This window comes from Anomalospiza imberbis, chromosome 1 (genome assembly GCF_031753505.1).
Source record: "Anomalospiza imberbis isolate Cuckoo-Finch-1a 21T00152 chromosome 1, ASM3175350v1, whole genome shotgun sequence".
In the NCBI taxonomy this organism is placed as follows: Eukaryota; Metazoa; Chordata; class Aves; order Passeriformes; family Viduidae; genus Anomalospiza; species Anomalospiza imberbis.
Genome location: NC_089681.1, coordinates 129,685,713 through 129,700,912, shown reverse-complemented (window position 1 = coordinate 129,700,912; position 15,200 = coordinate 129,685,713). Strand labels below are relative to the sequence as shown.

The 15,200-nt window shown below is 36.9% G+C and overlaps 1 protein-coding gene across 6 annotated transcripts in view; it reads left to right on the top strand.

The window, feature by feature from the left end:
* Positions 1-15,200, top strand: part of CDK14 (cyclin dependent kinase 14) — a 384,029-nt gene that overhangs the window by 91,978 nt on the left and 276,851 nt on the right. For all 6 annotated transcript variants that reach the window (XR_011005641.1, XM_068211387.1, XM_068211377.1 and 3 more), the window contains 2 exons: positions 1,281-1,375; positions 12,198-12,277. Coding sequence is in view for 5 of the 6 variants with exons in the window: in XM_068211387.1 (XP_068067488.1) it covers positions 1,281-1,375; positions 12,198-12,277 (175 nt within the window). In the remaining variant the exon portion in view is untranslated. The remainder of the gene's footprint in view (positions 1-1,280; positions 1,376-12,197; positions 12,278-15,200) is intronic.

Below are 15,200 nucleotides of genomic sequence, written 5' to 3'. Positions count from 1 at the left end.
AAGAATTTACACACAGATGTGCCTTATGCTGTAATGTTTGTTCCCCTTCAAAAAACTGATAGATGGATACTTTTTGTAAATCAGACACAGGATCCTGAATGTGAGGGTACCATGTGTACAGCTGCACATGGCTCATCCCAGCTGAATTCAGCCTTAACCATGCTGGATTTGCTTGTCTGCTTTTCTTGGTAGCATTTAAAAAGAGTGTTATCAAATCAGTCACTGTGTGTGATTTATTAGTGCTGACTCTCCCAACTTTCTCTATGATCTTTTGGATGGTTTAGGACAGGAGGGATATCTGAGCTCTGCAGTCAAAAAGATATGTAGGTGATGCTAAGGGCAGCTGCAGGTCAGTTTTTTGCAGTGTCCCTCTGGTCTTGGAGAAAAAATAAAATTGTTTCCTTCCAGAAAATTGGAAAATGGGGAAATATGGGAAAACAGGATGCACATCAAAAAAGTCAAACATTTTCTCAGAATTTCAGAATTGAAAGTTTTAATGTCAGGTGGATTTCTGCTTTTGCAGTGTTGATTTATTCTCTGTTAGGACTGTGTAAAAGGGGGGCAAGTATCAGTCTGTCACAAAGGCCAGCTGAGCTATCTGGCCCTTTGAGCAAGAATCATTCCTTAGCTTGGTTCAGCTTTAGACTCCTCATTTAGGCTGGATACAGGACTTTTATCAACTATGTAAAATGTACATTAGAGTATGATGTGATTATATCCACATCTGAAGACTTAAACCATAATTCAGAAGATGACATCATTAAAGATGTTTTCCTGTAGCATTTTGACCACTCTGAACAATGAGTGATTTAATGGGACATTGACTACTTAGAGGTATGTTTTTGGACGAGCTTTAGTCTAAAAAAAAAAAAAAGAGAAAAAATGATTAAACGGCTTTACTAGTCTGATTTTGTAGGGCAGATTAAGGATGCTGTTTAGATCTCTAAACATAGACAAGATGCTTTAGTTGTTAATGGTCTTTTTTCCCCCTATGAAGTGATATAGTTAAAAAAATAAAACAGAACCATCTCTTTGATTAAGAGCAAAATCTTTTTGATAGATCCTGTGATGTAACTGTATGGTTGATATTAGCAACTACCATCTGGGTTGCTGAATAAATATTAATTTTTTTTTCCTTATTAATTACTTTTTTGTTGTTGGTTACTGAAAACCGGCAGGTCTGTGAGCCTTGATAATGATATTTGGTCTCTAAAGGTTGAGTCAAAGCAGTTAATGTTATAGGTGCAATGCTGAAAGATCTTCCTTTTTGTTTTGTTTAGCCTACAAGCCCTAAGTTTGGAAAAGCAGACTCATATGAAAAACTGGAAAAACTAGGGGAAGGGTCCTATGCTACAGTATACAAAGGAAAAAGCAAGTAAGTGGTGTTTTCTTTTCATTTAAATTTGGGTGTAAATGAAGATAAGCAGAAAGTATCAACTAATGTTGCTGAACATACACACAGATCCCTGTGAATGAAAGTGCTATGACTGCCATGTGGTCTAGTGAAAGGGGCTGAGACCATATTGTACAGGTAGCATATTGCCTTTACACCGGAACAAGATGAGGTTCTTGTTAATCTGGTGTTTTGTTTGCACTTCAATGTCATACTACTTCTTTGGTCTCCATTCCAAATTAATTTCTAGGGGGAAAAGCAAAATATGCTGTCAGGTAGAGTTTTATGATGGTCTGAGAGCAATGCTGAATATATGTGATAAGTTGTTCATTTTTGTTTATCATTATTAAAAAAACTTTAATAAAACAACATGAAGGGAATGAATGGAATTTTGGACTACTCTAGGTTTAGTTTGTTTACAAGAGTTTATTTACAATTGTTGCAACTACTCTTCCTCAAAATAATCTACTATCTATAATCTACTAATCTATACGTGTCACATATTTTTCAGCCACTTTAATGTTATTTGTTGCAGATTTTTTATCCCCAGATGCCTTAAGTGCTTTTATATTGCATAAAATAACTCAGTAAACACACTTAAAATATAATTCTTCAGCCAATACTTCAATCCAGAGTTATCCATTGTGAATCAGAGTTTCTTGTGCCATTTGACATATTTCTTGAAGTTTTCATAATCAGATTTCCAATAATAACAAGGCAGTTGTGAAAGAGGGATTTGGTACTTGTGATATCTTTAAAAACTTTGGTTAGTCAGTGATACATGAGACAACACTGCAATTCCAGCAGAGAATACCATGATGGTCATGGGACAGAATAACTACTGAAAAAAAGAAAATATGTCCTAACATTTTCCAGTGTCATTAACTTGCTAGGTACTGAAAATTATATTTTTTCACTGAATATTTGTAATAAATGAGAATGAAGGTTCCCTCATCTCTCAATAGCTTGCTTAAGTATTGACAAGCATAATGACAGCTGATAGGAATAAAAACATGTTCTAAATGTTGAAGAAATATTCACACTTCTGCCATGCAACTGCAGGTATTGTCTTTCACTGGCAGCTTTCTTCAAGGAAATGCTATTACGTTGTGTTGCTAATGGCTCAGTCATGCATTACCATAAGTTCCAGACATTATACATGTGTAAGGTTTTTATTGGGGTCTATGTAATATGAGAAAACAGTATGGATTTCAGCTTGTGCCTAATTACTAAAATCCTTTAGTAAAATCACAGTGAGTATCTGATGACACTCAGTCCATATGTCTTGGCTTTCAGTAAGAATGAACTAAGGCAACAGTCACTGGATATCCCATCAGTCAGTGGAACAGACTGAAATTTTAAAACAAAGCAAATCCCTTCCCTGAAGCTATTGCATTAATAGTCAACATGTTATGAAATGTGGATTGGTTAGATATACTCATTTTGGCAGAGTTGCCTGCAAATATGAAAGATATACTTCAATGATTTTAATGGTACTTGAATAATAAATTGAAATTACTGGGCATACTGCATTCTCTGTTATAAACAGCTTGCTCTGAAGAAGTAGTGAGAGTTACAGGAATTATGTGTGACTTTCTCCTGTTGCTTTGTAATATCTTCTGCAAGGCCTTTAAAATGTGTTTTGTTTGAACAGAGTGTGGATGAGAATTTATATGCAGAGTATTTCTACTGTTATAGTAGTATTCCCTCACTTGTTTGAATTTGCCTTTTTTTTCCCTCACTGAGAATTGAATAATTTCCATATTATCCAGCACTATCCAGATTCAGCACCTCCAGTCCAGACTTCTGTTTCTTGAACTAGAGAGACAGTTGAATTACTTCTCTGCAGGAAGAGGTTATACTTTAAGAAATTGGGAAACACTACAGGTGTTACCTGCTAGTTCAAAAGGACTTGTTTGTTGAGGTAATGTAGCCCTGTTACCTCCTCTGTCCCCGTGAGAAGGTGAGGAATCTCTGACCTGTGTGGTACCCCTGCAGCAGGAAGAGCATCACTGCTGTGGTGGACTCATGGGGAACATAGGTGAACAGGTGTGGGGTGAATGCATAAATGCATTGGCTCTGGCCCATCCCTGCAGTATTTAAAAGATACGCAAATGTGGCACTTAGGGACATTAGTGGTGGGCTTGGCGGTGCTTGGGTTAATGGTTGGACTCAGAGGTCTTCTCCAGCCTAAACAATTCCATAGTTCTATGGTTGAGACCTGGACCTGGCTGCTGCTTTTCAGGCAGCTTGACTCTGATTCTTTATAGCTTTATCTTAAAATGATATAGGAATAGATAGAGATTTTTTTTTTCTAGACTCTGATATGGGTATGTAGGATGAGACTGTGATATGCATCACTGTGTTCCCCTGCCTACAGACTCAGTGGGAACACAAATGAACAAAAGAGGTCTGTTTATTTTGGTATGTGCCCAGTTTGACTGCAGAAGGATTAAGCTGTCATGACACAATGCAGAATGCAGACACATGATGGAAAAGCTGGAGGTTGTAACACACAACAAGTGGATTTTGCTCAAAATGTTTAAGAAGCCCTAATAACCAACTTTAATGCTTGGTTTCTTTGTTTCGCCAAAATGTTTCTGAGATATTTCCTTAACTGTAGTTAAAGATGGACATTTAAGATTGTATTGAGCTATTTTAAATTATGCTTTATACTCAGAATTATTTTGCTCAGTATTTGTCACCAGCTGCATGTGGCAACTAATAGAGTTTGGGGTTTTTTATGCATTTTCTGAGATACATTTCAGCTTTTAAAACTATTTCCCCTGCTGATCATAATAATGGAATAAAACATTCTTAATCTTAGCATACTATTTGGAGAGTCTAAAAGATGCATACCTGCCTGAAAACACACAAAATCAGCCATTCCCTTCATAAAATTTAAAGTAATATGTACAGTAACTTGCTTTCAGAACAATCCTGGCTTTTTGCACCTAGGAGCAGGATAAATGGTACGAAGCCCTTGTCTTCCTATAAAACCCATGGCATTTCTATCTTTTTGAGCATCTGTGGTTGTATGCCAGGAAAGTGAAATGAAATGGGCTAATTCCTTTTACTGGATGATGGATTTCTCTAGTCAGATAAAAAAGAATCCCTGGGGTGAAGAAGCAGCAGAGTGAAGAGGACTCTGTTATTGAGGGAAGTGAAGCAGTATTCTCTTAGGCTGGGCTTTTTTGTTTATAGGAGAAACAGCCAAGCAGTCATTTTTTTCTAGCTGACGGTTGCATCAATAGGTAAATCTATTTGATTTCATGTGTTGCACATCAGACACGTGTAATGAAACTCATCTTGGCATGTTCATTTTCTGCTTTCATTCAGGCAAGATTCTCATATTTTACTTAGTTGTATAAAACTACAAGAGGCTGCTTACTGCATGAAATTCAGATGACTTTGAAGGAATTTATTTTAATGTAAAATTTTGGAGAAGTGGGCCAAGTAATTTGCTGATAACACTGTGAAAAATGATGCAAGTTGCATTGACTCTGTATTTGATTAACACCTTGGATGTTTGCCCTACAGTAGGTGCAAAGCAATGGGTGGCCTTTGAATTCCTGTATCATTTCACTGTGTGGTTGAGCTGAGGAAGTGCTGCCTGTCTGTGTATTGACATGTGTGTCTTCCTGCTGCCATTGACCTTCTTCCCTCTTAAGCTTGATTATAAATTTACCTGAACATACAGCAGTGGGATCTGGCTTGATCTGTGGCACATAAGTGTTGATGTGAGTTGTGAGTCTAGAGATGAAGCTGGTGACAGCACAAGGGAGCTGCTGCCAACCAGAGCCCTTTGTAAAGCAGTGTGGAGGCCTTGCATTCCCCCACTGGGAACTCTGCATATTGCACTTAAGGGAAAAACCTGTGCTTTTGGCAATTTTCTGTGTTGGCGTATTTTCCATCCTCTCCCACTGTGTTCGGTTGCCCTTCAAGGCAAAGAATTAAAAAAGATTCCCTCAGTTAAAGAGCTGTGATCTGTGACTGCTGCTTGCACAGCATGTGTCTGTGTTTTGAGAGGCATGCCAGTGGTATCTCCACTGTGATCTCGATCTGCTTCTTGACTGTCCATGTGATTTTTCACTGTACCTTTACCTTTTTGTGCACCTCTACTGAATTGCATGTGCTCATAGTATTGCAAAAATGCGTAGAATTCGTAACAGCTCCATCAAGATATTTTTGCCTATTTTCCCTATCACAAAATTACGTAATTTCAACTTAGTCTTAATAAAACACTTGTTCTAATGAATTCTGATCCCTATACTTTTTAACTATTAATATGAAATCAGTAGAGCACAGAGCAGAGCACAGTAGAAGCTAGTGCTGTCAACAAGAGCTCAAAGACTGCTGAGATAGGGCAGTCCTTCCATCCAGGCATCTCTCCCATTTTAGTTCAAAATCTGAATTTTTTGTTTTCAAGGTGACTCCAACTTGTATGCAAAGATAAAATGTATTTTTTCAGGAAGCCAGGGCATTTGATATTTATCTCCATCAAAGGCAGTACCTTTTAATAGTCACCTTAAAAATCAATAGGGAGTTTATGGTGCAGAGTGGAGAGAAATCATGCTCAGGCAGGCATCATGCTCTGTACTGGTGTTGTTTCCATGCTGTGTTATTCTTGAGGCAGCAGGGAATCTTTGAATAATCAGAGGGAATTACCAGTGTTTGTTATTGGCATGATGTATTGCAGTGTGTGCTATGAATCTAGCTGACCATAATATTTCATAAATATGTCTGTGGATAGCTGCTCACAAGGAAAGGGATGGCATGTGCATTTTGATTTTTATATTTATGATGCTGAAACTTTCACTGAAGATGGCTGACAAGAGTAATTGCTGTTCTGACTTTTGCTTTTGAAGTTGCAGAATTTCTTTTACTTGTCATGAAATCTCTTTTTGTCTCTGATTGTCTTTTATGTTCAATCTGTTGCAAGTGCCATAAGCTTGAAATGGTCAAGCTACCATTTTCTAGTCATTCCCCAAACTTTACTCTATGCCCATGTGAGGTCTTGTGTTCACAGGCTCCCTGATAAGTTTCATGTACAACATTCCAGTTCACAGGAAAGTTTTTCTTCATGTTATGGCCAATTTGTTTAGGCTGATATTTCAAAATTACTCTGATTCATATTGCCTTAATGACCTAAACTTTCTTAAGCTTTTCTTTATTTCTTGAAAATTGTGTGAAATTAGTGTTCTACAAATGAAATCCTCTTTTCATCTGTGGATAACAGATGGCTGGAAAAGGAATACATATTCATGGGTTACAAAAAGACACTTTATGGTTACCAACTCGGCTTCTTTCCCCCCCCCCCCTCATTTTTTAACTTATTTCCTTCACTGATTTTTGTAGGCAAGTTATGACATGGGATTATAAAATGTGTACATAAATGTTTTAAAAAAATCTCTAGCATTGTAAATCTTTAGTAAAAATAGTAACTTAAAGTTGAATTAGATAGAAAACTAATGACAACTAGATGTTCAACTAAAATGCCAAATGGTGGAAAAAATTATTAAAGTAGAGTAGGTACTAAAATAAATTACTAGGATTCTAGCTAGAAGATGAATCATTGATTATGTTGATCGCTTACTGAGTGAATTTTTCAACATTCAAAATAAAGATTGGGAAATCTTTTCTCCATAGTTAGATATATAAAAAGAACATCACACTATATGTGGTGTGCTTCACCCTGGAAAGCAGTTTAAGGAGGTGACTTAGTATTATTATCTTGCATAGCAGGGGACAAAACTGAAGAAAGTAAGTCCATTATATTACTTACCCAGGACTACCCTGGAAAGCTTGGTAGAAAAACTAGTTTAGAATACGGTTGTATTACCTTACTGGCCATATATTCATGATTGGAATGGTAGGGAGAATACTGAATTAATTTGCCAGCTGCCATTGTGCACCATTGCATTTTCCAGTTTGCTGATCAGTGGCATCTCTCAGCAGATCCCCTGTGACTGTCAGTGTGCAGTTTTAAGAGGCCACCTTATTTATAAGGGATATCTGTATGTTTGTCTTCAACTTCTCTTTCTATGAGCTCCAGTGGGGTGTGGAGAGATGTGAGGGGTGTGGAGGAGGATGGTGCTCAGCATTGCTTTGCCTGCTGCCCTTCCCAGGTGACTCCTACCAGCATCCATAGGTCGAGTACAGCCCCTGTGCTTAGATGAGCTGATGGGTAGTTTGAACTGATGTGAGCTGGGGGTAAACTCTTATCTTACCTGCTCCTGTTCAAGTGAGGGCTGCCACACTGTTAGTATGAGACTGCCTTGACTCCTAAGTTCCAGTGACAGCACTAATTAATAATTTAAATCCTTCATCTCTCATGAAACTCTTTGATCTTCTGTTTTTTCAGCCCTAATAAATGCCAGCATTATGAAGTATCTTTAATCCACTGGCTTATACTAAGACAAGGTAACTTTTGTCTAGGATGAGGTTAAAAGATGGTGGGATTCAAAAAGAGAAATTCAGGGCCTGTATTAGTCCCTTGAGAATTTACGTGATAGGGCTTTGGCAGGACTGGGAGTGGCTTTTGTAAACTAGAAATGTAAGTCCTTTTTAGTAAAAAAAAAATATAAACCATGTTTACACTGAGCTGTCTTTTATGTTAATGATTAAAAGAAGTGTTTTCCTCAATGTGGAATTAGTTATTCGTTGGTAGAATAATCAGAGGTGAGTAAACCTACAGTGAATATGCCTCTGTCAGGTTTCTTCAAAGGAAATTTCTGGCAGAGCCTGATTCCATTAGACGCCCATGGTCTGTTTGGAGTTTTAGGTGTCTGTTTATGACATTAATATCACTACAGAGTAGATCTAATTAGATATTCTCAAGGTTTGATCATCAAACTTTGAGATTTTCCTGTAAATGAATATTTAACAATTGAAAGTTATTTTTCTTCATAAGAATTAGTTTCTTGAAATTTGTATCACAAATTAGAGCATCATCCCAATACCATCTACTGATTTTTCTTTACAGAAGTGTTCCCAAGTTTAGCACTTGCTCAAATTATAAGCTCAACCTCAACTCCAGCCAGTGGTAAAATTCAGGATTAAATAAACAGATTGAAATCAGAATTGGCAGATTTTATGTTAATTGACTCTTTTAAATGTATATATTTAGAATATTTATGTCATCTAAATATGTCTGAAGAACTTGAGAAAATAGTGTTATTGTCCTCTTTTGTTCTCTATGTGGCATCATCAGCATTATCCCCAGTGAAGCCAATTAAATCATCAGTTACTTTATATTCATCAGTATTATATGTTCTTAATGATGCATTAAAGCATTAAATAATTTCCAATTTTCTCTACTTTCTCATAAATGGTCATTTTTAATAAAGGTATTTATTTTGGTAGTGCTGATATATGCTAGTTTAGAAAATGCAGAATGACACATTATATTAGCATTTTTTGTAATGTCTGGCTCATTTGTATTTTTTATAATATGCAGACTTTTACTTTCTGCTGCGTAAAACAATTTGGACTAATTTTTCTTTTGCCTACGTTGCGTATATAATCAGAAATTTATTAGAAAAATTATATAATGTTAAAATGAGGAATTTCCATAAATTGGAAAGCTGTCCATCAGCTGCAGGTGTTTCGCCTAAACTAAAGTAGTTTTGTGTGATAATTAGAGAGGCTTTAGGAGTTCTGTACTTTCTCTGAAGGTTTTTCAATGAGAAGGAGAAAGCGAGTTAGTTTAGGAGGGAGGATGGCTTAGAAAATAGGATTTCTTTAGTCAATATTGTCCTTAATAGAAACTAATGAGGCAATTGACAGGATGAGCATAAGATGATAAGTGTAATCTTTGACACAGTGAAGTGTATTGTTTTGAGAAGGTGTGAAATTGTTTGCTTTCGACAGTGAGTAATAGAGGTGGTTTAATGAATCCTAGATGTTAAAAGAGTCAGCCGTGTTGCCTTTTCACTGTCTAAAAGGCAGTCTGCTTGTCAGTTTTTTACTTGTATTTGAAAATAATGAAAATACTGAGCATGCTTTGAAAGTTTTGGAAGACAAATGTAAAGCAGTATCTGGAAGGAGTTCTGTTAACCTTATCTGATCACTTGTGAAGTCTGCAGAGACAGGTATTGATAGGTTGCAGAGGTAATTTTATCCAGGTTTCCTTTTTTCAGTGTTGTTTCTAAGGAAATTATCATATTATTTTGACGTGGCATCACAAGTTTCAGGGTGCAATTTCCTGACATAGCTGGCTTGATCTCATGACACATTGCTTCTCAGAAGGTGGACCCAGTTCTTATGTATTTGTTAGTGGATTTTTTTGTTTTTTCATGCCTTTATAATTTAAAAAAAAATATTATATAATTCTTTTTGGAAGGGCCAGTCTTCTCCTATTTAAGCTCTCTAAGCAGTCTCATTGTAAAGTCCAGCAGAAATGAGAGCAAATACAAAGCAGTGTCAGGAGTGTGTGGCAAGGATTAACCAGGAGAAACCTATACCGTGAGGCAGCCCTTAGCTCATCATTTCAGCATCATCTAACTGCATCCTGAGATTGCATCAGTGGGAGGATAATTAAAGGATGTGAATAAACACCCTATCTCTTTAACTGATATTTCATAATTTCTCACATCTCCAGTTTTATATTCTTCTGTTTATAGAAAATTAAATGAAAAAAAAGAAAGATTTTAGTGACTGGGTAGTAAATGAGAATAAAGAAGATTGTATTATAGAAATTTCAGATTGATATGTTGGAGATAAATTGTATTAAAGAGGAGAATGAAACCCCAGAGGAACACTACTTGAGATTAGTTGATTATTTTGGTAATACTAAGAGTTGCCATGATGTCTGTCAAGATGATGACAGGTACCAGTGACAAAGGGGCAATGATAACTAAAAAGCACAGCTCAACTGCTGTGTTTAATTGTGATTTCTTTGAAATTGGTTCCATACTATTGCCATTTGTGTTATATATTGCTCTTCACGAACCAGTGGAATGTAGAACTTCCATTAAAAAGAACATAAGCTACACAGTGCTGCATGTTGTTTGTCCTTCTCTATCAAGAGACTCCATATCCCTGTTTCCTTAATGCCTCTTTGATCTATTCTTTTCATTGTATTTTGCATTGCCTTCTCTGAACACAGCATCTGTCCTGGTCTTTATCTGCAAAATGATCTTGCTTTTCTTACTTAAATTCCTCCTGCAGTTAGTTCATCTGTTGCAAAATAATCAAGTTTTTCAGATACCTAAGTAATACATATATGATAGGTAGGGTGGTGGATTGACAGAGGAATTGAAAACTACACATGTTTAAGAAGTGCATGTCTGTCATCAGTCCTTCTGCTTTTAACATGGTTCATTCTCCTGTCTGAGCATGACACATGAAGTTACTTGAGGCAAGGCATATCTTTTTCTGATGCCATAAGTCCTGTTTGAATGCAAATAAAAAAATATGTAAGGTAATTATGAGGAGAAATCCAGGAGAGTTAAGCTGATAATTTCTTTTCAACAGTGACTAGGGGCGTGAGACTTGAACTGGTGCCAGCCTGAATATTATGAGTAATTGGAAGGTGATAAGTAAACCATCTTTTGATAACCAGGGTTTCTTAACTTGCTCAGAGTCATTGTGTAATGTTCTGTATAGGGCTAATGAGTTTTTTGTAATTATGAAAGAGGAATAATCAGAAGAAACAAGACAGTAGCCATCCATCACTGAACTCATATAGCTGCAAAAATTAAAAGCCTGAGGGAGAAGATGAATTCAGAGTTGGTGGTTTCCATCTTGCTTTGAAAATGTAATACATGTTCTAGGGCCATCCCTCTTGTAGTACAGTAGAGAATTGCCTCCATGACTACAGGAGTGTAAAGGCTGCAATGTGTCCTTGAGCTTTGTGGCTGTAAAGGCTAATTTTGCTTCTACAGAAATAAATCTTAATTATAATAATAACAATAATTTTAAAAAACTGTATTATGCCTTTTTGGTAATTTATCCTCACCATTGCTTGTGTACATGGGGACAAAAGTCTCATGATGTGAGTTTGTTCTAGAAAAGGGTAATGGATATCAGCTTTGTTCCATTTTTGGCAGATTTTATTTGGATAAACTGAACCAACTGGATTTTTTTGCAAGACCTGGAATGTAATTCATGTGTGGTGAAATTTTGAATGCTAAAAATGAAACAAGACAAATAGATTTTACACTAAAATGACTTGTTAAGAACTTTTGTCTCTAGGAGCACAAAATATTTTTAAACTTATAAATGAGAGTTATTATAACCTAAAACTAGCCTGGGCCGTGTAGTCAAGGATATGCCTCAGAAGCAATCCTGCCCTAGTTGGAAATGGCCAGAATGATCTAAATATTATTTCATTACACAAACTTTGTAGCTTTTTGAAGGCTATAATAATGTGTATCATGCAGTGGAAAGGAGGTAATCAGTGTAAATCTGGTTATACAGCATGTGAAGTGATTGATGAAAATCATATGCCTTTTTCTTTGAATAGTTTGATCAAATAATAAACAGATATTTTATAATGAAATTTTTAAATGTGTTGCTTCTTAATGAAGCTTCAGTAACAAAGCTGTGGTAGAAAGGAAACAGATTGACTCACAGAAAACTGAGATAATTTATTGGATTGCTTCTGAGTGTGCAAATATAAAGTTGACATTATGGAAGCTATGAAGTGCTTCTTACAGTGCTGTAGATGAATCACTGGCATTGACAGGAAGAAATTGAATAAGTACATGATAGGAAATAAGTTCTATTATAAGAAATACTGTGTCTACTATAATTTTGGTTTTTCAAAATTTCTCCTTCCCCTCCCCTCTTTCCCTTTCAGGGTAAATGGGAAGCTGGTGGCATTGAAGGTGATTAGATTACAAGAAGAGGAAGGAACCCCATTTACTGCAATCAGGGAAGGTATGCACTCAACATTTAGTGATTATGTATGTGGGGGTTTTTTGTAATTGCATTGTGCTTCTTATTTCTGTGCCATGCTATAGTGAATAGCTTGAGAATTCAAATTACATGGTTACTGTCTAAGTAGGAAGAAACTTTGGTGCTTCAAAAACAAAGCCTCTGGTGTGGGAGTTCTTGTGAAAGAATGCATCTCCGCCTGTGCTTTGGCTCCTGTTAGATTTACTATACCAACGGGTACTGGAGAGCATGTTTAAGGTGGGTGTGAGAAGTCACTCAGGAAGATCAGGGAACTGTGTAAGATGCGCTTCTCACCCGCAGGCAGCACCTAGGATGAAGGTAGATGAGATTTTTCATATATATGCCGCATGAAGCAATAACAAGCATTTCTTGATAAAGGCAATCAAAAGATCATGGAGCAAAACTGCAGGCACTTTTGAAGCTGTGTGTAGTTTGCAACTAGCTTGTATTTGTTTTTCCTTCCCTATGGACTCTAAGTTGTGTGGCCTGGGAATGATTCTTATCTATTGTGCTTGGAGATGCCTGTTAAGCTTTCTGCTCCACTCCTTTATCCTTCCTTGTCAGCCACTCCTGGTCCCTAGTGATGGCTGCTTTATCTGAGTCTGTCTGTATCAAGCTCCTTTGCAGAAATTGCTGGATATGCCTTCTTTGTGGGGTCCTTCTCTCTTAGAAGGTACTAAAAATGAGCCTTGATAGAGAAATAATAAACAATTTACCATCACAGCACTCAGACTCAGCTGAATCAACTAAAGAGATGAAACTCTTACAATTTTGGGGGAGCTCTTAAAACTGTGCTATCAACCTAATTCCCAGGGTGAGATGAGCCAGGGAGGTTCTAGCCAGGGAGGGCTAGAACATCAGCCCTCACAGGGTCCACAGTTGGCCCTCCACGTGAGATGTGTGGTTTCATGATCATGAGAGCCCTAGACATAGCAGCTGTAGCTCCCTTGTGCCTTGCAGCCATCCCTCCCTTGTGCCTTGCTGCTCTTGCAGCCATCTGTCTGCTGTATGTCTGTCTGTACAATGAGCCCATTCTGGAGTGGGCTGGGAAAAAAACTCCCATGTTTCATATGATTGACACCCTGAAGTTAGAAGTCGCTAAACTACTATGGATTTCCATCCCAAGGCTGTGCATTTTAAAGGTGGCTCTTTCACAAAGGAGGGAAAACTGTGGGTGGCCAATTTATGAAGGAATTTCCACAGTTCTTCTCTACTGCTTCATCTGAGTAACAATTATTGAATGATCTAACACGTTTATTCATAACAATATCTATTTTATGTGTGAGCTGTCTGTCCCTGCAGCTGTGCTGTGATAACGAGGTATGCAGAGGGTTACGGGTGCAGCTTTCAATATCTGTGATGCTGAGTTCAAGTTATAACAATCTGTTGTAACAGTTTCAAATATGTTTATTGTTCTTCAGGTTTATAGTTGGTATGGTACTGACTTAATGAGAGAATAGTAAATACAGCTTTCTTGTGCCTTTTTAGTGACACTTGAAAGGTTTTTTTAATGTGAGTTTGGTCTAGATGAAAGTTTATAGCACTGTAGCTGTCAAATGCAGTATAGTCCCTTTTCCTTCATAAATAGTGTGTTGTGTGAGCTCAGCCTACAGAAGTATTTGTTAGGAACAAGAACAGAGATTTTCCTGCTTGATATATTAAAAAAATATTAAGGCACACTTGCATGAAAATACTTCTCACACTGTCATTGGAAAGTTTTCTTTTTAGCTGTGACTGTAATACTTCAGCCAATACTGTGGTTGAAGCCAGTTAAAACCCTGGTGCTTTAGTATTAGTAGAATAAAGGTCTTGTCTAGAAAAGCTCTTGAAGTTAATAATTAATACCAATTTAACTAAATGGTATCTCACTGATTATGACAGGACTGTGTGCATCCATTATATTTTTAAGTCTTCATCTAAGCTGAGACTAGATCCAAAGAGTATTAGGGTAATAAAAAAGTTTATTCTCTATTCTTGTAGACTCTTGGTTAGGTGGTTTCACACTTGGGTTGTAGGTTGTTTATGAAACATTTTTCTGGTAAAGGAAATCTTGTCTCCTTGATAGTGAAATTTCATTCAGGAGCTATCAGTATAAGTACAATGTTGTATGTGTTATGTCATGTAGATGTCACACATACCAGGTATGTAAAATGGGAAGGGGAAAATCTATATTTATTTAGGCTGTGACTTTTCTGTTGTTGGTTTTGATTTTGTCAGAAACAAATATTAGGACCAGAAAAGTAAGGAAAGCTTATTAGGAATGTAGTTTTCAGATGGTGACCTCAGTGATGTTGTGCCCGACCTGTAGAATTTGACAGTAACACTACAGCCACTACAACCATGGGCTTCACTAGCAGGACCTTAGGAAGCTGTTCCTTTCCTCTTGGCAGCATCTAATCCATCTTGGACATGTTGAGTTCTGTAATGCCTCCCTGGCTGCTGTCAGCTACAAGGTGGGGAGAAAAAAAAGGAAAAAATAAATGCTTCTATGAGCTTTTGAAATTATCTTATAAATTTGATATGGAAAAACAATAAGAATGGGATACTGTATTAAGCAGCTTTCTCTTGATCTTTGATGACTAACTAAGGGCTCCAGTGCCATAATTTAGGCTGGGACAGCTAGAACACGGACAAATACCACTGAAGATGAGATCAACTTCTAATTTCAGTTATCTGAGGAATAGTGTTCCCCTAATGGAAAAATGCATATATGATGGTATGAGCCAGAGGTCTGTTGGAGGGCATTTCTTTCCAAACTATTTCATAATGGAGAAACCAGGCAGGTTTTATCTTGGCTTGCTCCTATTGTCTAATTTTCCAACAATGCAAGGCAAATTCAGGCAGAAGTCTAGTTAGTTGTAAATTAAAACTACTGTTAAAAAACTGTTTACCATTTCTCCTGGCT